This window comes from Scyliorhinus torazame, chromosome 11, assembly GCF_047496885.1.
Source record: "Scyliorhinus torazame isolate Kashiwa2021f chromosome 11, sScyTor2.1, whole genome shotgun sequence".
Lineage (NCBI taxonomy): Eukaryota > Metazoa > Chordata > Chondrichthyes > Carcharhiniformes > Scyliorhinidae > Scyliorhinus > Scyliorhinus torazame.
In genome coordinates this window covers 190,511,895-190,539,830 of record NC_092717.1, presented here as the reverse complement: position 1 = coordinate 190,539,830, position 27,936 = coordinate 190,511,895, and the positions used below count along the sequence as shown (strand labels likewise).

General features: G+C 45.1%; 1 protein-coding gene across 3 annotated transcripts in view; it reads right to left on the bottom strand.

Annotated features, from left to right (window-relative positions):
• The window catches only part of scap (SREBF chaperone), a 193,613-nt gene that overhangs the window by 36,070 nt on the left and 129,607 nt on the right, over positions 1-27,936 (bottom strand). For all 3 annotated transcript variants that reach the window (XM_072468197.1, XM_072468196.1, XM_072468198.1), the window contains 5 exons: positions 18,241-18,335; positions 14,405-14,503; positions 11,884-12,126; positions 4,251-4,696; positions 1,110-1,313 (listed from right to left, as the gene is read on the bottom strand). In XM_072468197.1, coding sequence (XP_072324298.1) covers positions 1,110-1,313; positions 4,251-4,696; positions 11,884-12,126; positions 14,405-14,503; positions 18,241-18,335 — 1,087 coding nt within the window. The remainder of the gene's footprint in view (positions 1-1,109; positions 1,314-4,250; positions 4,697-11,883; positions 12,127-14,404; positions 14,504-18,240; positions 18,336-27,936) is intronic.

The window sequence follows — 27,936 nt, the reverse complement described above, 5'->3', positions numbered from 1 at the left end:
GGTAGAAATCTGAAATAAGAGAAAATTATAGAAATGCTCAGCAGATCTGTTGGGAGAAAAACAGAGTTAATATTTCAGGATGTGGTATTTCATTAGAACAATTCTAAATAGTTGGTGACATAAATGTAAAATAAAAATGTAAATGTACCCACAGTCCCAGAGGACCATTGGCTCTCTCCCGTTTGAGAGAGAGAGTTGACTGGTCGTGATTCAACCTGAGGGTCACCACACCTCAGGTTGAGAAGGCAGAGTCTTCATGAATAGCCTTGTTAATATAGCAACATGCTCAATAACATGATGCAAAAATCTTTTGGATACTGCATCATGCAGCTTGTGATATTACCCTGGAGTTGTTATCACAGCCAGTAATGGGAGTGGCTTAAAGCAGATAGCTAAATCATAAATGGACATTCAATGCAGTAAACCAGCATGTGTGGAAACCCATGAAACACAGTTACCGTGCACTCGAAGCCAGTGTTTTTCAAACTGTTTTCCGGGGACCCATTTTTACCAACCGGCCAATCTTCGCGACCCATGCCGGCCGACCTTCGCAACCCATGACGGCCGACCTGCGCGACCATCCATTTTCTCTTACCTTGTTTGTTGCTGACAAAAATGGAGGAAATGGTTTTGGGTTCCTTTGGCCCCCAATGGTCCCTTTTGCCCCCTGAACTTGTAAAAAAAAAAGGCTGCGACCATATAAGAAAAATGCGGCCGCACTGTGCATGTGTGCCGATCATCAGTGCGCATGCGCATAGTTTTGCGCATGAGCACCGATGATCGGGCACACATGCGCAGTGTGGCCGAATTTTTTTTATATGGTCGCGGCCTTTTTGAAGGCTGCTTGCAGCCGGCATAGTTAAAAGCCGGCTGCTGCGGCTGTTGCGCGCAGATTTGCGCGATCGGGAGCGCCGCGATGGACAGCTCCGTGACCCTCCCGACACCCACCCGCAGATCGCGCCCCTGAGTTTGCCAATGCCTGCTCTAAGCTATGCCAATCCTGATGGTATAATATTTTATGTGCTGATAATCCATTGACAAGGAATCACAATTGACCAAGCGGCTTTAATTTTGAATATTTTTGCTAATTTACATCCCCAAGACCTTACTTGTAAAGAGTGATGTCTAAAGGAACTTGTGGTTTCGCGGAGGCATGTTCCCTTGCCCCGTTTCCATCAATATTTTTTGACTCTTGGTAATTTGTTGAGAACATGGAATGGTATCGTTTTGCATCTTGAGGGTGTCGTGCATCCAGAGCATCTTGCAGACTCAGATGGAAGGATACTGGGATGATAGGAAGAATGCTAACATATCTGTAAACAAACAAGTAGCTATCAGATTGAGGTCTTTTTCAACAGTAGTACCTAGGTTTTGTCCTTAGTTATAGCTTTAAACATTTTATTAGAATACCTAAAGGAAGGGTAAAACATATTATACACTATTATATCAACAAAGCAAGCAAACCATAAGATGATATGGTAAATGAAGTGCGAGTGAGTAGTATTTTAAAAGGTCTAAGGAATGTGGGTTCATTCCATAAAAGCCAATTTAAGCTATAAAAAAAAAAGCATATTTATAATATCAATTAGATATCACTTTATATGTCTGAGACTTAACAATTCATTTAATTAAGACTTCCTGAGAGGCAATGCACCAAGCAGACTCTGCTGGACTACCAGTTAAATGAAGTATACCAGAAAAACACAAAATAAAAGTATACATTCAGCTCAACATTCTGCTTAGTTACATGGTTATTTCGGAGCTACAACATTCAACAATTAGATTAGTAAACTCTAGGTAACGAACATAGGCAGCTGGACAGAATCAAATGGGCACTTGATCCACCAATACTAACAAAGTGATGACTAGAACACTAGGCAAAATGTCAACAACTATCACAAAATTTATCGCTTGATGAATTTGGATGCTCAAATAAATCTAACATCTCATCGGATGAAGTGTTCTCTAATTTCTACCCTGAAAGGCACTATGTGTAAACATATCGTTCCACTAAATTTATGTAGGTAGTTTGCTTATCGTAAATTTGAACATTTTAATTAAAAATATACTGGGTAACATTTTTTGAACTGTGAATTAAAAGGTCAGCAGGGGTGCAGACAACCAACACTCCATGGAATGTTAAGTGGCTGGAGGTGGGACATCCCTCCTCACTCAGACGCCCATTCAGAGAGCCAATGACAAGTTTGATTGGCCAATAATCCTGTACTTTACACAGCACCACCAAGAGTGGTGCCCACTGCTGCGACTGGAGGTGCTTCTGAGGCTACACTTAATCACCAGATTCTAAGTGCTGGGAGTTCATGTGTCCTTTTGTTACTGACTACTACTAAACCTCTAAATCTCATTTTACCTTCATGGTGCTAATGTCCACTACTATTTTGTTGCATCCTTTTTGGTTCAAAATAGATAACTTCACACTTGCCTGCGCTGAACTCCAACTGCCACATTTTGCCCATTCATTTATATTCCTGCCTACAACAACTGCAACATTACCAACCTTTGTGTTCAGCATCAGGAAACTTGGATAAATGACATTCTATTGTGTTATCTAAGTCATTGATAGATATATTGAACAGATGAGGCCCCAGCATCATATGGCACACCACTGGTCATTTCCTTCCAAATGTGAATATTATTATTTCTACTCTGTCTTCTATTACCAAGTCTCTGTCATCGACTGCGTCACTAAGCTCTGAACCAGGTCAATAATTTCCCTGCTATTCCATTAACCTTTAATTTTGGTGAACAGTCTTTTTAAGAGATGAGGAATGATTAGTGGGATTCTCTGGCCTCCCAGCCCAATGTTTCTCGGCAGCAGGAAGTGGCGCGCCATTTGCTGGTGACAGGATTCTCTGCTCCCACTGCTGTCAATGGGATTTCCATTGAAGCCACCCCACACCGCCGGGAAACCAGTGTGTGTGGGTGTGCTGCAGGCGGCCGCCTGCGAATGACTGAAGAATTCCAGCCTACGGCTATCGTGATGCCGGTTCCATTACCACTTGAGATAGAGAGCAAGGATGACATACAAGAGGTTTTAAAAACTATGAAGGGTTTTGATAGTGAATAAGGAAAAACTATATTGTGGATGGGAATTACTGCCAATGGGTTATCAGTTAGAAGTAGGAGAGAGAGCAGAGGTAATTTACTAGAGTGGTAACATGACAGTGGGAAGTCAGTAACATGGAGAGATGAGAAGAGGTCAGATTGTTCTCTTCAGAACAGAGAAGGTTAAGGGCAGATTTTACAGAGGTGTTCAAAATTGAGGGGTTTTGATAAATAGACAGGAAATAATTGCTCCCATCAGCATTCAAAACCAGAGGACACAGACATTAGAGGCTTTGTAAAAAATATAAGGTAAAATCATCATAGTTCCAGATGACCATGGCTGCTTTCGCCTTTGAGGGAGAGCTGACTGTTGCTGATTTAAACTGAGGACCATCATACCACAGGCGTGGGACAAGGTTGAGAAGGTGGGGCCTTCATGAATAACCTAAATGAAGAGGATTTTTTAAAAAAAGGAAGGCGGTTAAGATCTGGAATTCACAACCTGGAAGGGTGATGGAAGATTCAGTAGTAGCTTCTAAAAAGGAGTAGAAATATATTTGAAATGAGAAATCTGTGGTGCGATGGGAAAGAAGGGGAATAGGACTAATTGGATAGTTCTTTCAAAGAGCTGGCATAGACTGATTGCTCTCCTTCTGTGCTGTATGATTCCAAGAATACTTTGTCACAGGGTGTAGTTGCATATATTTTTTTTTAATTTTAAGAGTACCAAATTCATTTTTTTCCAATTAAGGGGCAATTTAGCGTGGCCAATCCACCTAGCTTGCACCATTTTTGGGTTGTGGAGTCGAAACCCATGCAAACACGGGGAGAATGTGCAAACTCCACAAGGACAGTGACCCAGAGCCGGGATCGAACCTGGGACCTCAGCGCTGTGAGGCCGCAGTGCTAGCCCACTGTGCCACCGAGCTGCCCATGGTTGCATATTTTAAGGGGAATTGGATCAATATTTGGAGCAGAGGAAACAATGTGGTTTTGGGGAGACCCATGTGACAGTGACGTTAGGGGCTGGCACATTCGCGGCAGGTCAAATGTCCTTATGCTGCTAATGTTTATGATTTTTTTTAAAAGTGTAAACATCTACTTCACAATTTTTCTCTCTGCAAATGCTTCAGTTACATTTTTTTAATAGAAAATCACGTCAGACGGCTTTCAAAATCACTTACTTCCTTGCCAACGTGTTATTATAGTAACTGAAAAGAGTTGGCCAATGTCGGAATGATAGCTTCCGCCACATCTCCTGATCGTGAGCTCCCCACGTGATCTCTTCTTTGAAATCATTCTCTGGGAGACTTGTCTCACTATGGGCGTGTTGTTTGTCATTATCAGTTATATTTTCAGGTTCGACCAAAGGCAAGGCGTCAAAAGAGTTCGAATTCTTGCCCTCATCTGTGCCACGAGACTGATTCTCCAATGGCGGGGTCACATCTGATGGAAAACCAGGCAAACTGCTCTCTGTATCTCCCCTTTGGAAAACACCTGGTGGAACTGCAATGGGTGCCAAGCCACTCCCTCCTAGTGGGCTCTGTTCAGTCACCTGTGCTGTTAAAAATGTCCGGACACCAGCGGGATCAGTATAAACCAGGATCCCAATCCATATGACTGTCCCGACCTCAAAAAGAGAAGCAGAAATTTAGGTGTCGTCAAATCTCTCACAGCAATTTACTTATAAAAACAATTTTCATTTAAAAAGCATAACTCCATAGGTATATCACAAAGTACCTCATATACAATTAAATCGAGTGATGAAGGAAGCAAATGTGGTACATTTTAAGTGCAACAGGATCCCACAAATAATAATGAAGTGAATAGCTGATTAATCCATTGGTCCATGTAGAATTCTGACCAGAACAGGAGAACTTTTTTACTTAATAGTCAATTTCAGTAGATTAATTGTTCAATTAGTGTGATATTAAAGTGGGTTTTGCAGTTTAACTTCCACCCCATGGGACTCTCCAGTAAAAGCAAGGTGAGAAGACAGTGTCAATTGAGGGGCTGAAGCCATGACAGGGAAATATACTCCTAATAACTTGGCACTCACAGGTGACTTCTTACTTGCTTATCTGAGATTGTTTACAGTACTTGTGCTGAGAGATGACTTTACATACTTTGGATGTAACTTTGCAAGTTAGTGTTTTCACTTGCACTTTGAAGCGGAGGTTTAAAAAAATATATTTATTGATTTTCATATTTTCTGGTACATAATTCCATCACCACTGACAAATTCAAAGCATGTACATTTACATATTTTCTTCTGGGGCTTTGGGGGGGGGGGGGGGGGGGGGGGGGGGGGGGGGAGAGAAGGAGGTTCGCGACCCCCCCCCCCCCGACCAGAATGAGACAAGTGTACATTCATGTGTTCCAACCTGGAACTTTAAAAAAAAAAATGTTCTCATTGGATTTTCACATTATATTGTATATTTGTTCATTTGTTTTATATTACATATTTCTAGCTTGAACGTTAAGTTACAGGTGTGCTACCCGCAAGTAGTATTTTACAGGAAGTAATCCGGGTCCGATTCTAGTTTATACAAGGGGGGGAAAACCCCAAAAGAGTTACACATTACACAAAACAAAGAGATTTAACAACAGTAACAAAGAGGAAAAAAAAAAGACTCAAACACCTGATTGTGAACAGACTAGGCCCGCTGTACATATTTACGTTGCCTGACCTGTTCAGTGCTTTCCTCCAGAGTCCCCACCCTATTTCTATCCCTCGTTCTTCTTTCCATTTTTACCATCTCTCCAGCGGGGAATGTGCCTCTTCGAACAGTCGTCCGTACATCTACCTGCAGTTCTCCCCACCTATGTCGCCCGCGTCCAGCAGTTCCTCGATCATCGAGCATCTCACCGTCCATGGGTATGTTGTAGACTCCTTGCAGAGAAAGTTTTTGATTTGTAAAATGCCGTAGTTCGTTCCCATTGGTCAGGTGCAACCTTTCGGTCAGTTCCTCTAACGTCGCTAGTCTGTCATCTGTGTAGCAGTCCCCAACTGTCAATGCCCCCCCTGTCCTGTCTCCACCCCTTAAAGGTGCCATCTATTATGGCTGGCATGAACTGGTGATTGTTGCAGATGGGGGGATGGGGGCCATTTCGGTCAGGCTGAAGTGCTGCCGTAGCTGGTTCCATGACTCGATGCGCGAGTTAACGCGGTGTACTTGTGAGAAGGAGAATTCCCTCTCCCCTGGGTGTGTGAGAACCTCCGTGGATCCACTGCCCCCATCTGCTCCATGTGTTCAGTTCTTTTGCCATATTTTACATTTTCCCTGATTTAGGGCTTGATCTGTCCATCCATGGGTCCTGTGCACAGTTAAGGTCCCGTCCCCTCCCATGATTAGTCGGGTATTTATATTGGGGATTTCCGCCATGGTCTTTTTTTTTAATAAACTCAGTGTCGACCCAGTTGGGCGCGTACACATTAACCAGGACCACTCGTGCCCCGTCCAGGACACCGTTGACCATGACATACGGTCCCCCTAGGTCAGTAATCCGTTCGTCAAGGTAAATGCTGTCCTCTTATTTAGCAGTGTGCCGACCCCCTGGCTCTCATCCTATAACAGGAATGGTAGGTCTATCCCACCGAGCTCTTTCTTACCCACAGCTGGTCCTTCTCCCTTAGGTGTGTCTCTTGGAGGAAAACTATGTGAGCTCTCATTTTTCTGATGGGCGAACACTCAGGATCTTTTCACTGGACCATTAAATACCCTGACGTTCCCGACAGTCCCTGACTGTGACCTTCTGGCGGAGAGGAAAAAACTCCATGATGTTTTTTTTTTGTCCCAACCCCCCACCTGTGGGATCAACCATACTTACCTTGTGGATGCATCCCTGCACTCTGGGGTTTCCCTTTCTTAGGGGGCCATCCAACATAGCCATGGTCACCATACTCACCATGAGGCCAGGCCCCTGCACTCCAGGGTTTACCCTTTGTCCAGGGGCCACCCGACATGGCCACCAACTGTACACCATGTGTGTGAGCCCCTGCATTCCGGGGTTTCCCTTTGTTTGGGGATCATCCAAAGTGGCTGTTTGCAGTGCCATTTTGTTCCATATCGCCACATGTGCCCTGTTGTAGCCAGCCGAGAGCCCTTCCCCCCCCACCTTGTCCCATTGTTTCCCTTATGATTCTGTTTCCCCCAGTCTTCTCCTCCCTCAAACCTACTGTTGGCCCCTCTACCTACTCCCCCTCCCATCTTCCATCCACCCTCTGGTGAGGGGGAGCCCTGTGTGCGGTTTGCCGGTCCCTCTCATGGTGGCTTGCACTTCATCACCCTGTGCGCCTACCGTTTTGACTGCTTGTTTCTCCTGGCTTCTGCCACTTCTTGTTTCTTTGTGGTCTCTGGAGCTATTGCTGCTCGACATTGTCTCTTGTGCTGTTGTTAGGTAAGGTGAGGGGATACTTTTTTCCGTTTTAGTGGGCTATTGAGTAAAAGAGTCTAATTTCGGGTTCTTAGGGGGAGAGCCACCTATCGTGCGTCCGCTCAGCACATCCCTGTCACTGGAAGTGAAGCTGTGAGGTTTGATACATACTTTGGAGCTGTTATTTGGGACTTCAGATGAGATCCAAGATGACTACCAGGAAGTGCAGGAGCAGCAGAACCTGCATTACCAGCAGCAGGATCTGCACAGCATCAAAGACCTTGGCTTCACAGTGGAGAAGGGATAAAAAGTTTATTTCTAGGCATGCAGGGTGTACAGACATAGGAGAAGCGTCCCTAGCCTGTTGGAACACCACAGGAGACTGAGGGTGATGCAGACATTTGCAGCCTGCTGGTATAAGATCTGCCGGCAACAGAAACTAGTTGGCCATGCTTTAACAGCAACTGTCAACTGTCAAAGATACCACTGCCGTCCACCTATTTGGTTATGGATCCTTCCATGGCTATGGAAGAGAAATTTGCCAGAAATTCTAGATGTAGCACACAAATGTGTAAGACAGGTGACAGATTGCATGTTTGCCAGGGCTGGCAATTGTGTGAACATCATTAATGTGCAGCTGACAAAAAGCTGTTTATGTAGCTGTGCGCAAGATTCTCAGGCAGCTGACATGATGCAACAGCAGTTAATTCTCTCTGATCTCTTCACACTAGGAAGCAGAGTGGCCAACTGGCTGCTCGGAGACAAGTGATGCTCACTTAAAATATGGCTAATGGCACCTCTCAGAATGAGGTCCAGGAGTGTCTGGGCACGTCTGGAAGCTCCCTTCAATATGCAGCAGCCAAGTTTTCAATGTGGTGTGCTGCAGTCTGCACAGCAGTAAGGTTTAGACCTGCATGAGGAAAAAGGTGCAGAACTGAGAGCCTCGTCAGATAACTCCCATGTGGAGGATGAAGACAAGGAGGAAGAGACAGAAGAAGAAGCTGATCAGGTCAACATACCATGAATGGCATAATATCTGCTCTGGGTTACCTAAATATTGCAAGTTTCATTGAGAACCATTTAGCAACCACATGCAAAAAGCACTTTTGCACACCACATATTTACACACCACATCCCACAACTACCAATGCCACTAACATAAAGCAGTTCTGCAAACCAAGTTTCCTTTTGACAGCCTTTCTACTTCTCGGTGTCACTTCGGCCTCCTCTCATTCATCATCACACAACTGAAAAAGCCATTCGTCAGCCAGCAAACATGAGCAAAAGTGAGTGCAAAACAATAATATTAACGTGCCCCATATCTAAAATGGAAACTTAACATTTAGGCAATGTACAAGACATAAACATGCATACTCTTCCTTTTCCCATCACTTATACATGGTGCAACCCTTAGGCTTAGACATAGGCTGCTCAGATCTCCACCTTGACTGCGGAGAAGCCCTTGACCAATGTTATCTGGATTTTGGAACTCTTGAGGGCCTCACCAAAGACCGTTCCACCAGTGCTTGTGCAGAGGCAGACTTAACCATCGGGCCACCAGGCAATAGTGGGTATTGATTGGGGAGGGAAACAGGTGATAAGTGAAAGGATTTTCAACTGAGTCCCCATGTCCAAGTGCCTTTTCATCATCATTCCTCTCATAACCCAGTTAAACTTCTTTACTAGCAACGAACACTTTGCTACAGATCAGTGGAGTAACGAACAGCCAAAGTTAGAATATCAATAACTTATTTAAGTTGGCATTCATAATTTTAAAAGCATTGGTGAAGACCTGCACCCATTCATGTGATTGCTTCATTTGATTCTCCATGCAGGTGGCTATTCTTTCCATGAATTAAGGCATCATCACCAAGATCTGTGATATCATGCCATGTTTACTTGAAATGGACTCCTCCAAACACTGTAAGCATGCAGTGTGGTTGATTTGTTGCCAGAATAATGCACTCTCTATTGTTGCTCTAGAAGTATCCTGCTCATCGATGGTCTCCGAGGTGCAGCTTCTACATCCACCCGAGGACAGCATAGTGTCCTGCAACTTTTGATTTGGACTTTTTAACCACTGTCCCTTTCTCCGCCATCTTCTCTTTATTAACTGATGATATGTGAGTCACCACATTACTCGCTCCACAGATGTCTGACTACCGTATCCAAGCTAATGCAAGGTCTGCACGAGTACTGTGATGGTGTACCCTCAGAGGGAGTGACCTCTGCCATAAAATAAATGAGTTGTGTCAAGTTAAGAGTGTGTGAACTCATCATTACGCACATGATCATATTTCACTTGTTGTTGACATCAAGTTAACATGTTGCTATCTCCTATTTTATTCTGTTAGCATGTGGGTCGGAAGCCCCCATTTCCAACAGCTGGAATCTCCACTTATTTCCAGCGCCAGCTTCTCCGCATCTGTGGGATGGCCTGAGGGCTACTTATAAATAAATAATCTTTATTATTATCACAAGTAGGCTTACATTAATACCGCAATGGAGTTACTGTGAAAATCCTCTAGTCACCACACTCTGGCGCCTGTTTGGGTACACTCTGAGGGAAACATCAGAATGTCCAATTCACCGGATAGCAGCAAATTACTGCGGATGCTGAAATCTGAAACCTTTGACAAAGGGTAATCTGGACTTGAAACGTTAGCTCTTTTCTCTCCCTACAGATGCTGCCAGACCTGCTGAGATTTTCCAGCATTTTCTCTTTGATTTTACCTGATAGCACGTTTTTCGGGACTTGTGGGAGGAAACCGGAGCACCCAGAGGAAACCCACGCAGACACGGGGAGAAAGTGAAAACTCCCCATAGTTACCCAAGGCTGAATTGAACCCGGGTCCTTGCTGCTGTGGGGCAGCAGTGACCACTGTGCCGTCCATAAAGCAAAGAGAAGAATTTATAAATGTGAAGAATTTTTTTTTTTTTTTTTTAAAAACTACAGGACTGGTTGAGGGAGGATCTTGTAGCTTCTAAAGGGAATGGAAGCATGGAATCTAACAGCACAGAGGCTACTCAACCAAGTGCCAGCTCTTCGAAAGAATTATTCAACAAGTCCCACTGCCCTGCTCATCCCTATAGCCCTTCGATTTTCTCTCCTTTAAGTTTGCATCCAATTCCATTTTGGAAGTTATTGAATCTGTTTGCACTATTCTTTCAGGCAGTGTCTTCCAAATCATACAAAAATGCTAAAATTCCTCTCATCTCAAATCTTGCTCTTTTTCCAAATACCTTACACCTGTCTCTTCTGGTTACCAAACCTTAAGTTAATAAAAACAATTTCTCATTCTCTATCAAAAACCATCACAATTTTGAATACTAATATTGGAAGCAGATGCAAAATATAGGGCTGTGTGGAGTACGTGAGCAGTATAATTCCATGAATCACCACCACATAGCTGAGCACAGACATGGTGGATAAAATGGCGTATGGTTGTCACCACAATCTGTTGACACAACACCTAGCAAGAGCTTGAGTGCAGGCCTCTGCCACCCCGCTATTGGAATGATGACTAAGACCACAAGTCTCATCAATCCATTTTAATATTAACTACTCAGCCTAATATAATCTCTATGGAATTATTTATGTTCATGCAATATCACAACACAAAGTAATTAAAAAGCAAGTTACAATTCAAAAGATAAAAGAGGTGACAAAACTCAAAACAGCAGATGGAAATTTTCTACATCTATTTATTAATGCAGATAACATTAACTTGTTATCAAAGTTCCGGAGGATAATCAATGTTCTGGACGGCTTTGTAGTAATATGGAGAGGTGTATACTACCTTTGGCTTCAGCTCTCTTTCAACCCTACAAAAGGAACCATTGTCTTTCAGATTTAAGTCTCAAGAAAGGGTTTTGTACCCAAGATGTTAATCTGTCTTTTCTGACTTACCCATTGGATATTGCTGGCATTTCCACCATCATGGTTGAGAAATATATAATGAGTAAAGACACATTCAAATCATTTCCGTCAGATGATTTATAAGTTCAATAAAGATGCTCATTAGTGTTTGCAGGGTCTTGGAAGAATCCTTGAATGAGCTCACAAAGAATTATAAGCAACAATGTAGTGCCTTTATAATTAATTTTTAAAAATATAGTAACCAATTATTATTATTTTTCCAATTAAGGGGCAATTTAGAGTGGCCAATCCACCTACCCTGCACTTCTTCGGGTTGTGGGGGTGAAACCCATGCAGACATGGGGAGAATGTGCATACTACACACAGACGGTGACCCAGGGCCGGGATCGAACCTGGGACCTCAGTGCCGTAGGCGGCAGTGCTAACCACTGTGCCACCGTGCCTTTATAATTAAAAAAATTGAGAAATTGGATTCAAATTGTGACCTAGGCCACTACTTACCAAGCCTAATATATTTGTACAGTTAATCATACATGCGTCTAACTCATTACATTTCTTACCATAATAATTCTCTGTGCGAGTCGTGTCCTAGCCAGAAAATATATTACTCTCAATCTCTTTGGCAACCGTAGGTTTCTAAAAGATGAAGTCTGCAGGGAGATGGTATAGGGAGCCGAAGGCCGTATCGTAGGTTGACGTTCATATCTCTGTTGCTTTGCAACTGACTTGGACCGAGGCAGCCTCAAGTGGTCTGGGATTTCTTGAACGGCCTCTGCGGGAAGACGTCTATTAAGGTCAGCAAGCTGGTGGGAAACAGAGAAGTCATGAAAACTACAACAACGAATTGGAAATTAGCAGATGGATAGCTTTTTAAAATATATCTTACACTGTCATCTCTCCACATTAGTCAACCTCCTGTTGCAACAAGCTTACAAGCATAAGCTTCAAGTTAAGCTTTATTTTAAGTAATACTTTATGTTTATTTTACTATGCAAATCCTTGACTGTTACTGACATTTTATTAGCATTATACCAGCCAAGCTATCTTGGCAAAAATACACCACTTAATCCTCTATTTGTCCCGTGTTTATCTCCTCTGGCTTGCCTTACCAACAACAGCTGAAATCTTACTGCCTACTCACAGGCATCTAAAGATGCATCGCGAACACATCTACATAAACAATACAGTTTTGACCGATACAAGAAATAATTAAAAAGAATTAATGGAATGTTGGCCTCTATCTCAAGAGGGATAGAATACAAGTTTTGTTGCAGCTGTACAGAGCTCTGGTTAGCCTCCACCAGCAGTACTTCATTCAGTTCAGGGCACCACATCTCAGGATCAATATTTTGGCATTGGTAAGGGGTGGTGCAGATTCACCAGAAAGATAGTTAAATAAATAAAAAGAGATTGATTGCCTCAAACCGAAGCCTTTAAGGTAATAAAACAATTTCACAAGGCAAAGCAAGAGAAACTATTTCCTCTGGTGAAGTCATCCAGAACACACAGTTATAATCCTAAAATTAGAGCTTGGTCTTTAAGTGATGTCAGAAAGCACTCCTTCACACAAAGGTAATTGAACTCCAGAAATCTCTCCCACAAAATGCTGTGAAACTAGAGCAACCAAAATTTTCAAAATGGAGGATGATAGAAACCGTAGACATTTAAGGACTACAGGACCAAAGTAGGTAGTTAAGATATAGATCATAAATTATAGAACTGAATGATGGACAGGCCCGAGTGGCTGAAAGGGCTACCCGTGTTGCTTGTTCAGGAGAGTGGAGTAGGTAGCTTCCATTTGGAAATTCCTTTGTGATGTCAGTTGAGATGAGGGATACAGGGAGTGTCAAAGCCCAAAACTGTATTCTGTCAATCCTTACAACATGCACTCGTGACCTGACCCACTGTACCATCGGGAGACAAGCAGTTTTGACATTTAAGCTACTCTGAGACAAGCACATGGACAGCAGTAAATTGAACAGGTGTAGGTTAGGTTGATCTTCGATTAGAAAAGATGGTCGGCACAACATCGTGGGCTGAAGGCCCTCTACTGTGCTGTACTGTTCTATGTAAAAGAGGCTGTTTAGCACAGGGCTAAATCGCTGGCTTTGAAAGCAGACCAAGGCAGGCCAGCAGCACGGTTCAATTCCCGTACCAGCCTCCCCGAACAGGCGCCGGAATGTGGCGACGAGGGGCTTTTCACAGTAACTTCATTTGAAGCCTACTTGTGACAATAAGCGATTTCCATTTTCATTTCATGTTCTAAGGCAATTGAGGCTCCTAATCTCAGTGCTATATGATGCCTTTCAGAAATTATTGCAAATACTTCAAATACAAATAGCTCCTTAGAAATGCATCGACTGTTCTACAGGTAGTTATGACAACCATTTTGCACACAGGGAGGAGCAATGACTAAATGGCCAGGTTATCTGTTATCATAGAATTTACAGTGCAGAAGGAGGACATTCGGCCCATCGAGTCTGCACCGGCTCTTGGAAAGAGCACCCTACCCAAGGTCCACACCTCCATCCTATCCCCATAACCCAGTTGCCCCACCCAACACTAAGGGCAATTTTGGACACTAAGGGCAATTTAGCATGGCCAATTCACCTAACCTGCACATCTTTGGACTGTGGGAGGAAACCGGAGCACCCGGAGGAAACCCACGCACACACGGGGAGAATGTGCAGACTCCGCACAGACAGTGACCCAAGCCGGGAATCGAACCTGGGACCCTGGAGCTGTGAAGCAATTGTGCTATCCACAATGCTACTGTGCTGCCCCTGTTGAGGGAGCAATATTGCCCTGGATAATTTCCTGTTTTTCACCGAATAGTGTCAGCAATACTTAATGCATAGTTCAACCTCTAGAATGAAAAGGCAGAACCTCTTTGGCATTGCTTCACTTCTTTCATTTCTCCTCTGGAATGTCAACATAGGTTATTGGGTCAAGCCCTGGAGTGGCCCTGGAAGCTACAATCTTCTGTCTCAGCGACAATCTTGTCATTCAGTAAGCAAGTTGACACTCTAAAACGTTACATTGAAAATAAATTTGTATCAGAATATGACAGTTTTGTCTTACCTCCATACGACGGATATCAATGGACAACACCGTTGTGAAGAAAAACATCTGCAGAAAAAAATCGGAAACGAGTCCAACGACCGCAAACAGGCAAAATTCCTGTTAAGAAGTGGAGGGGAGGGAAAGATGGACAACATAATAAGAAGGAAAAGTTCAATACATATTTTTTATTGTCTGGAAGCTGTGTTAAGACATAGACTAAATGAATTAGAAGAAGGAATACAAAAACATTATGTGGCAAAATTAAGGCAGGATATGTTCCAATAGATTACAGTAATCAGATTTAAATGGTAAGATTCATACCCAAAGCTGGTCTTTTGTCTGGTTGGGGGGGGGGGGGTTTGCACCCCCCCCCCCCCCCCCCCCCCCCCCCCCCCACCCCTCCCCTGTCGATCAGCCATGACCTTTCCTAGGCCAGCCCTTAGCCCATATCCTTAGTGCATCCTACCAGCCCTCAGCGCCTAGCATCCTACCACCTGCTGGATCCTCACCCGCTCCCCCCCCCACTCTTAACAGAAGTTCTCAAAACAATAGCAACAAACACAGAAAGCAAACAAACAATCCCCCAAGGTCTGGGCGCAGAGGCCCACCCCTCCTCCCTTTACAACATCTTCTCAGTCCCATCACCTTCAAACAGAACCGCAAACAATAGAAGAATAATCAAACAGGATTAGAAAAAAATTTATGCATGCAAAAACTCAAACATCTTTCTCCCCACCCCGAGAACATCGCAACTTAAATTTTTTTTTTTTTTACTGTACCTCGGTACATACAACAACGGATCAAAATCAAATCAATCCGAGAGATCCTTCTTTTCCCGATCACCGCAACCTAAATTTCAGTGAAAGGCTGAGATTTTTTAAATATAAAGCAACACAAAACTTTTAACTCAGACCACTACCGTCTAGATTTTAAAGTCATTATGCCTCTACCAGATTATTGTCCTTCATGAAGACCGCCACTTCTTCCGGCGAACCAAAATATAGTTCCCGGTTCTCGTAAGTCACTTGAAGTCGGGCCGGGTAGAGCAGTCCAAATTTTATTCCCTTCGCATACAGGCCGCCTTAACATTATTAAAACTCGCCCTCCTCTTTGTGAGTTCTGCTCCCATGTTTTGATATACCTGGATCTCAGCCTCTTCCCACATGAACCGTTTTGTCTGCCTGGCCCACCTCATAATGCGTTCCTTGTCCAGGAACCGATGCAGCCTCACCACCATCGCCCTCGGGGACTCACGACCCTGGGGCTTACACGTGAGCACCCTGTGAGTCCGGTTTATCTCTAATGGCCTGTTGAACGCATTATCCCCAAGCATCTTCCCCACATACGCACAAGTCCCTCCTTTCCATCTGGCAGACCGACGATCCGGATATTCTGCCTGCGAGAACGATTCTCCAGGTCCTCCACCTTCTCCGACAGCCATTTCTGCCGATCCTGTAAGATATTAATTTCCATTGCCATCGCAGTGGACTGCTCCTCTTGTTGCGCAGACAGCTCCTGCAACTTTTGGATCGCCTGTCCCTGGGTCGTCACTTTCCCATCCACCCGGTCGACCACCTGCTTAATTGAGGCCACCGCCCGGGTCAGGTCCTCCGCACACTCCTTACGATGCTGGGCAAATTTCTCATCCAAGTATTTAGCCCACTGATCCATCGTCCACAGAGCTGGCGTGGTCGAACTTTGCTTCTCTGCCAGTGCATCCACCAAACTCTGAACTTCACCCAACCAACTTTTGATTTCTTCTTTTACGATTGTTTCTTGGCGCAGCTCCATAAACTAGGGGTTGTCTTCTTCTCCTCTGGCTTTTATCCACTTATGTTGAAAAATTCCCACGGAAATCCAGCTTAAAAGCCATTAAAAGACTACTAAGAGGGGGGGCTGCCAAATGTGCGACCGTTCACTCCATGGTCGCCACCAGAAGACCATTGGTGGCCATTTTTACAGGGTATTGGACTCGCCGGCGCTGCAGACAGGGGCAAAGGCGTATATCTTCACGTTTGTCTCGTTGATAGCCCGGAGGTGGGTTCTGCTGGAGTGGAGATCCCCTACACCGCCTTGTGCCTTGGCCTGGTTGTGTAACCTCATGGAATTTTTACATTTAGAGAAGATCAAGTACACCGTTAGGGGGTCGGTACCCAAGATGGTGGCCATTCATTTATTTTTCAAGGAGTTAGTCACCGTCATTAGTTAAGGAGGTTTTTGTTTTAGTTTATGGGGGAATAGGATATGTTGACTGCTACATTATATTGTGTTGTTTTATTCTATTGAAAAAGCTTTTAATAAAAATATTTTTAAAAGGCTGTTTTCCCCCCCTATAACCCAACAAATTAGTTAGTTTAAAGTACGTGTCCAAATGCCTCTTGAAGGCTCCTATGGAATCTGCCTCCAGCACTCCTTCAGATAGTGATTTCCCCTGTGAGAATAAAGTTCTCATTTCCCTATAGTTCTTTTGTCAGTTATTTTAAATCTGTGACTTTGGTTACTGCCCCATTTTGGCAATGGAAACAATTTCTCCACACATGCTCGATCAAAATCCCTCATAATTTTGAATACCCATCACGTAACTCTTTCTGCTCTAAGGAATACCATGCCAGCTTCTCCAATCTCTCCATATAACCAAGTCCCGTCAACCTGGTAAATCTCTTCTCCAAGGCCTTCACATCCTTGAGTAGTGCCCAAAAACTGCACACAATGTTCCAGCTAAGACCTAACCAGCAGTTTGCAAATGATTTGCTTGGCTTCCTTCCTTTTGTATTCAATGTCTCTATGTACAAAGCCAAGTATCCAATACACCTCCTTAACTACTTCAACAACTTGCACTTCCACCTTCATAGATCTCATAGAAGTTATGTCAGAAGAGGCCTGTGCCAGATGTAAAAAGCTCTATCCAGCTCTTGATCTTCGGCTTTGTAGGTCAAGTGAATATGCACCTCAAGTCCCTCTGCTCTTGGACTCCCTATCTGATGGAGTGAGATTGTACTGCCTCGCCATGTTGTTGCCTCTAAAGTATGTCACTTCACATTTATCTGCAGAAAATTGTATCTGCCACATTTGGCAATTTTACCAGTCTGTATGTGTCTTCCTGAAATGTATCACTATACTGCCTACTAATTACTGAAAAGTCAAAGTTTTTTTTACCATCCACAAGCTTCAAAATAATCCTTCATATCTCCTAGTCCAGTTCATTTCTCAGAATAAGATAAGCAAAGGGCCCACTATTGAGCCCTGGGGTTCCAGCTATATACTTGTTTCCAGTCTGAAAAACATCCACTTACCACTGAACTCCAACTACTAATCCTTATAGGGGCTGGTTTAGCTCAGTGGGCAAAACAGCTGGCTTGTAATGCAGAACAATGCCAGCAGCGTGGGTTCAATTCCCACCTCCCTGAACAGGTGCCGGAATGTGGCGACTAGGGGCTTTTCACAGTAACTTCATTGAAGCCTACTTGTGACAATAAGCAATTATTATTATCCAGCTACATCCTTAAGTCACCAATATCCTTTTAATCCCATGAAGACGTCTGTTAGGTGGTATTCTACTAAGTGTCTTTTGCAAGTTCGATCCCAGACCCGGGTCACTGTCTGTGCGGAGTTTGCACATTCTCCCGGTGTCTGTGTGGGTCTCACCCCTACAGCCCAAAGGTGCGCAATATAGGTAGATTGGCCACGCTAAATTGCCCCTTAATTGGGAAAAAAACATATTGGGTATTCTAAATTTATTTTTTCGAAAAGATTATCTTTGAAATGAAGGTCATTTCTCAAATATTAGACATTCAAGTATTTTTATTCTGTATCAAAAGTTTCACCTAAACGTGAAGACAAATCACAAGCACTACCTGAATAGCTGGAACCAGGGTAAAGTAACCAATCAGTATGATAACGAGTTCTGTAGCCATGTTCTTCATAATGGACCAACTTTCATTGCTTAAACCTAGACAAGTGTAAATTACAGGCTTATTACCAAAATGTTAAGTACATTTAAAATACTTTTGGGTGGATATCTATCAATTAGCTTTTATATTTATAAACTATTTGCTTAATATTTCCCTACTGTCTCACGAATGAACTAGAAAGCGAGAGATTCGGAGTTCACAAGCAGTGGAAATGTGCTGAATTTATCTGGGAATATGTTAGCTGGGACCAGAAGAAAAATAAAGATGAAAGCCAAGGAAATGTCAAGAAAAAGAACAACAGGTCTATTTATGTCCTTCACAAGGGAATACATCATCATCACTATTCATGGACATTCAGTTTGGGTTCTGCAAGGGTCATTCAGTTCCTGACCTCATTACAGCCTTGGTTCAAACATGAACAAGAGAACTGAATGCCAACTGTGAGGTGAGAGTGATGCTCTTGACATCAAGGCAGCATTTTATCGAATATGGTAGCAATGATCCCTAGCAAAACTGGAGTCAATGGGCTGGAGGGGGAAACCCCTCCACTGGTTGAAGTTCTACCTGGCAGAAAGGAACATGGTAGTGGTGATTGGAGATCAACCATCTCAAATTCTGAAACATCACTGTGGAAGTTCCTCAGGGAAACGCCCTCAGCCCAACTGTATTCAACTGCCTCATCAATGATCTTCTTTCCATCTCCAATAAGTGAGAATCAAACCATCACCCTATGAATCCCCCACTATCAACATCCTGGGGGCTTAATCATTGATCAGAAACTGAACTAGACTAGCCCTAGCCACACAAATACTGTGGCTACCAGAGCAGGTCAAAGGCTCGGAATCCTGAGGCAAGTTAGTCACCTCCTGACTCCCCAAGGCACAAGTCAGGAGTATAATGGAATTCTCTCCACGTGTCTAAATGAGTGCTGCTCCAACAAAACTCAAGAAGCTCGGCACCATCCAGGACAAAGCAGCCCACTTGATTACTGCACCTTCCACAAACATCCACCACCGACGAACAATGGCAGCCATGTGTACCATCTCCAAGATGTACTGCAGGAACTCGCCAAGGTTCCTTAGGTAGCACCTTCCAAACCCACAACCATCTAGAAGGGCAAGAGCTGCAGATACCTGGGAAACAGGCCACCTTTAGGTTCCCCTCCAAGTCACTCACCACTCTGACTTAAACATACATCCTTCACTGTTTGCTGGGGCAAAGTCCTGGAACTCCCTTCCTAACAGCACGGTGGGTGCTCAGGGACTGCAGCGGTTCAAGAAGGCAGCTCACTGCTACCTTCTGAAGGGAAATTAGGGATGGGAAATAAATGCTGACTTAGCCGGTGACGCCCACATGCCATAAATACATTTTTAAAAAATAATGGAGGCGTCTACTAGATTTTCAGAGGCAATTCCTTGAAGAAACGTTACATCTATGAGGGTTGTAAAGAAGTTAATGAAATATTTTACGAGAAATGGACTATCAAACAAAATTTAAATCAGACCAGGAACTAATTTTATGTAAAATTATTCAAGGAAATTATGGATATTTTAGGAATAAAACAGTTTAACTCAACAGCGTATCATCCGGAATCACAGGGGGCGTTAGAAAGATGGCATCAAACTCTAAATTTGTGGGCAGCACGGTAGCACAAGTGGCTAGCACTGTGGCTTCACAGCGCCAGGGTCCCAGGTTTGATTCCCCGCTGGGTCACTGTCTGTACGGAGTCTGCACGTTCTCCCTGTATCTGCGTGGGTTTCCTCCGGGTGCTCCGGTTTCCTCCCACAGTCTAAAGATGTGCAGGTTAGGTGGATTGGCCATGCTAAATTGCCCTTAGAGTCCCAAAAAAAAGATTAGGAGGGATTATTGGGTTACGGGGATAGGGTGGAAGTGAGGGCTTAAGTGGGTCGGTGCAGACTTGATGGGCCGAATGGCCTCCTTCTGCACTGTATGTTCTATGTTCTAAAGACCATGTTGAGGGCCTATAGTCAGGATTATCGAGAGGATTGGGATAAAGGAATTTCTATTTGTACTATTTGCAATTAGGGATGCACCTAATGAATCAACTAAATTCAGTCCATTTAAATTGATTTTTGGTCATGAGGTGAGAGGACCACTTAAATTGATCAAGAGAAATTGGTGAGTCAGTGGTCGCAGACTACTTAATTGGACTGTGTGTCACACTTTAGGGAGACATTAACTAGGGCTGGCGAGTTGGCTAGGAACATTTAAAATTGTCATAACGCGATGAAAAAAAGGTGGATAAAAAAACCAAACATTTGTTGGTGGGGAGAAAGTACTAGCATTGTCACCAATGGTAGGTGAACCATTAAAAGCAAGATTTAACGGGGCTTATCAAATTAAAAGGAAATTGAGTAGGTCAATTATTTGATAAGAATGCAATACAGAAGGAAAACTTACAGCATGTGTCATGTCAATATGCTCAAAAGATAGTATGATAGACTTCCGGGTGCGGCGATGACCAGCTGAGTCGCACGTTTCGGCAGCTCCCGGTGAAACGGACTTTTGGGCTCTTGATAGGAGCCCCAACGGCAATTTTGCCGGCTAAAAACACTGTGCGGTAAACCAGAAGGGAATCCCCCCTGGATACGGATGAAAAAAGGAGGAGAAAGTGGCCGGATTGCAGTGGATCCTTTAGAACAGCGGCAAGGAAGGCAAGCAAAAACCAAGATGGCGTCGGAAGGTGGCAGTTTAACATGGGGCCCTGAACAACAAGAGTTCTTGAAATGCTGTGTGGAAGAGCTCAAAAAGGAAATGAAGAAAGAGCTGTTGGCCCCGATACTACAGGCGATCGAAGGGCTAAAGGAGGAACAAAAGACCCAGGAGCGGGAGCTTCGGGTCGTGAAGGCAAAGGCAGCCGAGAATGAGGACGACATACAGGGCCTGGTGGTGAAGACGGAGACGCATGAGGCACATCAGAAACGATGTGTGGAAAGGTTGGAGGCACTGGAGAACAACGCAAGGAGGAACAACCTGAGGATTCTTGGTCTTCCTGAAGGTGTGGAGGGAGCGGACGTCGGGGCATATGTGAGCACGATGCTGCACTCGTTAATGGGAGCGGAGGCCCCGGCGGGTCCGTTGGAGGTGGAGGGAGCTTACCGAGTGATGGCGCGAGGACCGAGAGCAGGAGAAATTCCCAGAGCCATAGTGGTGAGATTCCTCCGTTTTAAGGATATAGAAATGGTCCTTAGATGGGCAAAGAAAACTCGGAGCAGTAAATGGGAGAACGCGGTGATCCGCGTTTATCAAGACTGGAGTGCGGAGGTGGCGAGAAGGAGGGCGAGCTTTAATCGGGCCAAGGCGGTGCTTCATAAAAAGATAAAATTTGGAATGCTGCAACCGGCAAGACTGTGGGTCACATATCGAGGGAGGCACCACTACTTTGAGACGGCGGATGAAGCGTGGACTTTTATTGTGGAAGAAAAACTGGAATGAGCGGGTTATTAAAAAGAACGTTTGAACAAAGTGGTGGGGTGAATGTGGGGGGCAGAGGGGGGTTAAAAAGGGGGGAAAGAGGAGTTTTATGTACTAATCCTGCGATGTGGTAACTTTTCTCTCTCCCACAGGTGGTGATGGGGGGGAAGAGGGGAGGTGGAGGAGATGGGGCGTTGGCCATTGGGGGCGGGGCCAAGGGAGAAGCGCGGGCTTGGTTCCCGCGCTATGATAATCATGGCGGGAATAGAGAAGCAGGAAGGAGGGGGCGTCGCACGGTGCGAGCCGAGGTCACGGGGGGAAGCCGAGGTCGGCCAGAGTTTGCTGACTTCTGGAAGCAACATGGGGGGAGTAATTACGCTAGCGGGGGATCTAGCGGGGGGGGGGGGGGGTGGGAGGGGGGAATTACTGGGTTGCTGCTGCTGGGGAGAGGGGGGAGCTGGTATGGGAGAGGATGGGCGGGGGGCACCGCCTGGGGGAGATACAGCTGCGTGGGAACCGGGTGAGGAGCTGGAAAAAGGTGATGGCTAATCGACAAGGGGGGGGGGGGGGGGGGGGGTAGGAAGCCCCCCAACCCGGCTGATCACGTGGAACGTGAGAGGGCTGAACGGGCCGATAAAGAGGGCACGGGTACTCGCACACCGTAAGAAACTTAAGGCAGATGTGGTTATGTTACAGGAAACGCACCTGAAACTGATAGACCAGGTTAGGCTACGCAAAGGATGGGTGGGGCAGGTGTTCCATTCGGGGCTAGATGCGAAAAACAGGGGGGTGGCTATATTAGTGGGGAAGCGGGTAATGTTCGAGGCAAAGACTATGGTGGCGGATAACGGGGGTAGATACGTGATAGTGAGTGGCAAACTACAGGGGGAGACGGTGGTTTTGGTAAACGTATATGCCCCGAACTGGGATGATGCCAATTTTATGAGGCGGATGCTAGGACGCATTCCGGACCTAGAGATGGGAAAGCTGATAATGGGGGGAGATTTTAATACGGTGTTGGAACCAGGGCTGGATAGGTCGAAGTCCAGGACTGGAAGGAGGCCGGCAGCAGCCAAGGTACTTAAAGATTTTATGGAGCAGATGGGAGGTGTAGACCAGTGGAGATTTAGCAGACCTAAGAGTAAGGAGTTCTCGTTTTTCTCCTATGTCCATAAAGTCTACTCGCGAATAGACTTTTTTGTGCTGGGAAGGGCATTGATCCCGAAGGTGAGGGGAACGGAGTATACGGCTATAGCCATTTCGGATCACGCTCCACACTGGGTAGACTTGGAGATAGGGGAGGAAACAGGAGGGCGCCCACCCTGGAGAATGGACATGGGACTAATGGCAGATGAGGGGGTGTGTCTAAGGGTGAGGGGGTGCATTGAAAAGTACTTGGAACTCAATGATAATGGGGAGGTCCAGGTGGGAGTGGTCTGGGAGGCGTTGAAGGTGGTGGTTAGAGGGGAGCTGATATCAATAAGGGCACATAAAGGGAAGCAGGAGAGTAAGGAACGGGAGCGGTTGCTGCAAGAACTTTTGAGGGTGGACAGACAATATGCGGAAGCACCGGAGGAGGGACTGTACAGGGAAAGGCAAAGGCTACATGTAGAATTTGACTTGCTGACTACGGGCACTGCAGAGGCACAATGGAGGAAGGCACAGGGTGTACAGTACGAATATGGGGAGAAGGCGAGCAGGTTGCTGGCACACCAATTGAGGAAAAGGGGAGCAGCGAGGGAAATAGGGGGAGTGAGGGATGAGGAAGGAGAGATGGAGCGGGGAGCGGAGAGAGTGAATGGAGTGTTCAAGACATTTTATAAAAAATTATATGAAGCTCAACCCCCGGATGGGAGGGAGAGAATGATGGGCTTCTTGGATCGGCTGGAATTTCCCAAGGTGGAAGAGCAGGAAAAGGTGGGACTGGGAGCACAGATCGAGGTAGAAGAAGTGGTGAAAGGAATTAGGAGCATGCAGGCGGGAAAGGCCCCGGGACCGGATGGATTCCCAGTCGAATTCTATAGAAAATATGTGGACTTGCTCGCCCCGGTACTGACGAGGACCTTTAATGAGGCAAAGGAAAGGGGACAACTGCCCCCGACTATGTCTGAAGCAACGATATCGCTTCTCTTAAAGAAGGAAAAGGACCCGCTACAATGCGGGTCTGGGAGACCTATTTCCCTCCTAAATGTAGATGCCAAGATCCTGGCCAAGGTAATGGCAATGAGAATAGAGGAATGTGTCCCGGGGGTGGTCCATGAGGACCAAACTGGGTTTGTGAAGGGGAGACAGCTGAACACGAATATACGGAGGCTGTTAGGGGTAATGATGATGGCCCCACCAGAGGGGGAAACGGAGATAGTAGTGGCGATGGATGCCGAGAAAGCATTTGATAGAGTGGAGTGGGATTATTTGTGGGAGGTGTTGAGGAGATTTGGTTTGGAGAGGGGTATGTTAGATGGGTGCAGCTGTTGTATAGGGCCCCAGTGGCGAGCGTGGTCACGAATGGACAGGGATCTGCATATTTTCGGCTCCATAGAGGGACAAGGCAGGGATGCCCTCTGTCCCCATTATTGTTTGCACTGGCGATTGAGGGATTCCAAGAAGTGGAGGGGAGTACTTAGAGGAGGAGAAGAACACCGGGTATCTTTGTATGCGGACGATTTGCTACTATACGTGGCAGACCCGGCGGAGGGGATGCCAGAAATAATGCGGATACTTGGGGAGTTTGGGGATTTTTCAGGGTATAAATTGAACATGGGGAAAAGTGAGTTGTTTGTGGTGCATCCAGGGGAGCAGAGTAGAGAAATAGAGGACCCACCGTTGAGAAAGGTAACAAGGGACTTCCGTTACCTGGGGATCCAGATAGCCAAGAATTGGGGCACATTGCATAGGTTAAATTTAACGCGGTTGGTGGAACAAATGGAGGAGGATTTCAAGAGATGGGATATGGTATCCCTGTCACTGGCAGGGAGGGTGCAGGCGGTTAAGATGGTGGTCCTCCCGAGATTCCTCTTTGTGTTTCAGTGCCTCCCGGTGGTGATCACGAAGGCTTTTTTAAAAAGGATTGAAAAGAGCATCATGGGTTTTGTGTGGGCCGGGAAGACCCCGAGAGTGAGGAAGGGATTCTTACAGCGTAGCAGGGATAGGGGGGGGGGGCTGGCACTACCGAGCCTAAGTGAGTATTATTGGGCCGCTAATATTTCAATGGTGAGTAAGTGGATGGGAGAGGAGGAGGGAGCGGCGTGGAAGAGATTAGAGAGGGCGTCCTGTAGGGGGACTAGCCTGCAGGCTATGGTGACAGCCCCATTGCCGTTCTCACCGAGGAACTACACCACAAGCCCGGTGGTGGTGGCTACACTGAAGATTTGGGGACAGTGGAGACGGCATAGGGGAAAGACTGGAGCCTTGGGGGGTCCCCGATAAGAAACAACCATAGGTTTGCCCCGGGGGGAATGGATGGGGGATATGGAATGTGGCAACGAGCAGGAATAACGCAACTGAAAGATCTGTTTGTGGATGGGAAGTTCGCGAGTCTGGGAGCGCTGACCGAGAAATATGGGTTTCCCCAAGAGAATGCATTCAGGTATATGCAACTGAGGGCTTTTGCGAGGCAACAGGTGAGGGAATTCCCGCAGCTCCCGACACAAGAGGTGCAGGACAGAGTGATCTCAAAGACAGGGGTGGGGGATGGTAAGGTGTCAGATATATATAGGGAAATGAGGGACGAAGGGGAGACTATGGTAGATGAACTAAAAGGGAAATGGGAAGAAGAGCTGGGGGAGGAGATCGAGGAGGGGCTGTGGGCAGATGCCCTAAGCAGGGTAAACTCGTCGTCCTCGTGTGCCAGGTTAAGCCTGATTCAGTTTAAGGTATTACACAGGGTGCATATGACTGGAGCACGGCTCAGTAAATTTTTTGGGGTGGAGGATAGGTGTGCGAGGTGCTCGAGAAGCCCAGCGAATCATACCCATATGTTTTGGTCATGCCCGGCACTACAGGGGTTTTGGATGGGGGTGACAAAGGTGCTTTCAAAAGTAGTAGGGGTCCGGGTCGAACCAAGCTGGGGGTTGGCTATATTTGGGGTTGCACAAGAGCCGGGAGTGCAGGAGGCGAGAGAGGCCGATGTTTTGGCCTTTGCGTCCCTCGTAGCCCGGCGCAGGATATTGCTAATGTGGAAAGAAGCCAAGCCCCCGGGGGTGGAGACCTGGATAAATGACATGGCGGGGTTTATAAAGCTAGAGCGGATTAAGTTCGTCCTAAGGGGGTCGGCTCAAGGGTTCACCAGGCGGTGGCAACCGTTCGTCGAATACCTCGCAGAAAGATAGATGGAATGGAAAAAAGAAGGCAGCAGCAGCAGCCCAGGATTGGGGGGGAGGAACCAGAAGGACTCTCAGGGTTGTTAATATATACTGTATAATATGTATAGGTCGTTGCTGCAGATAATTATATATTGGACTGTTAAATTATATTTTTGGAGAGTGTTACTTGTGACAAGGCAGTTGCCAATTAGGGCTAGTTTTCATTTTTGTTATTTATTATTTATTCATTTTTTGTTTATAAAATAGGTCATTGTTATTTGTGTTGTTATAATATTGTGTAAAGGATGCACAATGTACTGTGTTGGTTGACCAAAAATTTTCAATCAATAAAATATTTATTAAAAAAAAGATAGTATGATAGAGAAGGAAATAATAATAATAATCTTTATTAGTGTCACAAGTAGGTTTACATTAACACTGCAATGAAGTTAAGGAAACTATTTCCTTGTCGCCACATTCCGGCACCTATTCGGGTACACTGAGGGAGAATTCAGAATGTCCAATTCACCGAACAAGCACATCTTTCGGGACTTGTGGGAGGAAACTGGAGCACCCAGAGGAAACCCACGGGGAGAACGTGCAGACTCCGCACAAACAGTGACCCAAGCGGCAGTCGAGCCTGGGTCCCTGGCGCTGTGAAGCAACAGTGCTAACCACTGTGTAATTATGCATGATATAGATCTAGGAAATGCTATTCCCATTGAACATCCAGGCTCAATCCACCAAAGCTAGCACAAATACAAAAGAAGATCAACAACATGCTTAAGGATGAAATCATCGAAGTGAGTTGCAGCATGCCAAAACCGGATAGAACACAACTATTGCATGTGGACTATAGAAAGATTAGCGCAGTTATCAAGTCAGATTCGTACATTATTCCTCGTTTGGAAGATGGTATTGAAAAGGTGGGACAAGCAGGTTTTAATACAAAACCTGACTTACTTAAAGGATATGGTAAGTACAGGGTAAATGAAGTTTCAGCTTTTGTGACGCCACATGGTATCAATTTACGGTCATGCCATTTGGAATGGAGAATGCGCCAACAACATTTCAAAGATTAACCAACAAGGTCATCTTGGGTCTAGATAATTGTGCATTGACGATTTGGTGGTGTTCAGTAAAACATGGAAGGGGCATTTGGAATATTTAAAAAAATTATTCGATCGATTAAAGGAAGCCGGATTAGTAAATTTGATTAACAGCAAATTTGCAAAAGCTCAAGTCACCTCCTTAGGCTATACCAATGGACATGGTCAGATGGCTCTACGGAATGTGAAGACGAAAGATATTGGGTTTCAGTCCAATATCCTTGTCACTGTTGGGGTCTAGTCTGGGACCATAATACAAATATCTCCTGTCTTAAATATGGAGACCAAAATAGTATTTCAGATGTAGTCTCACCAAAACCCAGTACACCTGCAGCATGACTTCTTTATTCTTGTACTCCAATCCCCCAGCAATAAAGGTCAACATGCCATTTGCCATTTAATTGTTTGCTGCACCAGCATGCTAACTTTGTGTTCCTTGTATAACTATGGCCAAGTCTCTCTGAATATCAACACTTACAAGTTTCACACCTTTTTTAAAAAATCAGCTTTTCTGTTCTTACAAGCAGAGTGAATAACTTCACAATTCCCTACATTCTACTCCATATGCCATCTTATTGCCTGGTCACCTAACCTGTCTATATCTCTTTGCAGCCTCTGTGTCCTCCCCACAGCTTACCTTCCCACATTTATTTTAATAATAGGTCATTTGTTGCATTTCATCAAGCTCTTTGGAATAAAATATCAACACAGACATTACTGAATAAGGTTTCATTGATCCAGCTGTCAGCTGTCTGTGATAGTTGTGGAAAAGAATGGATGAATAAGAAACACGG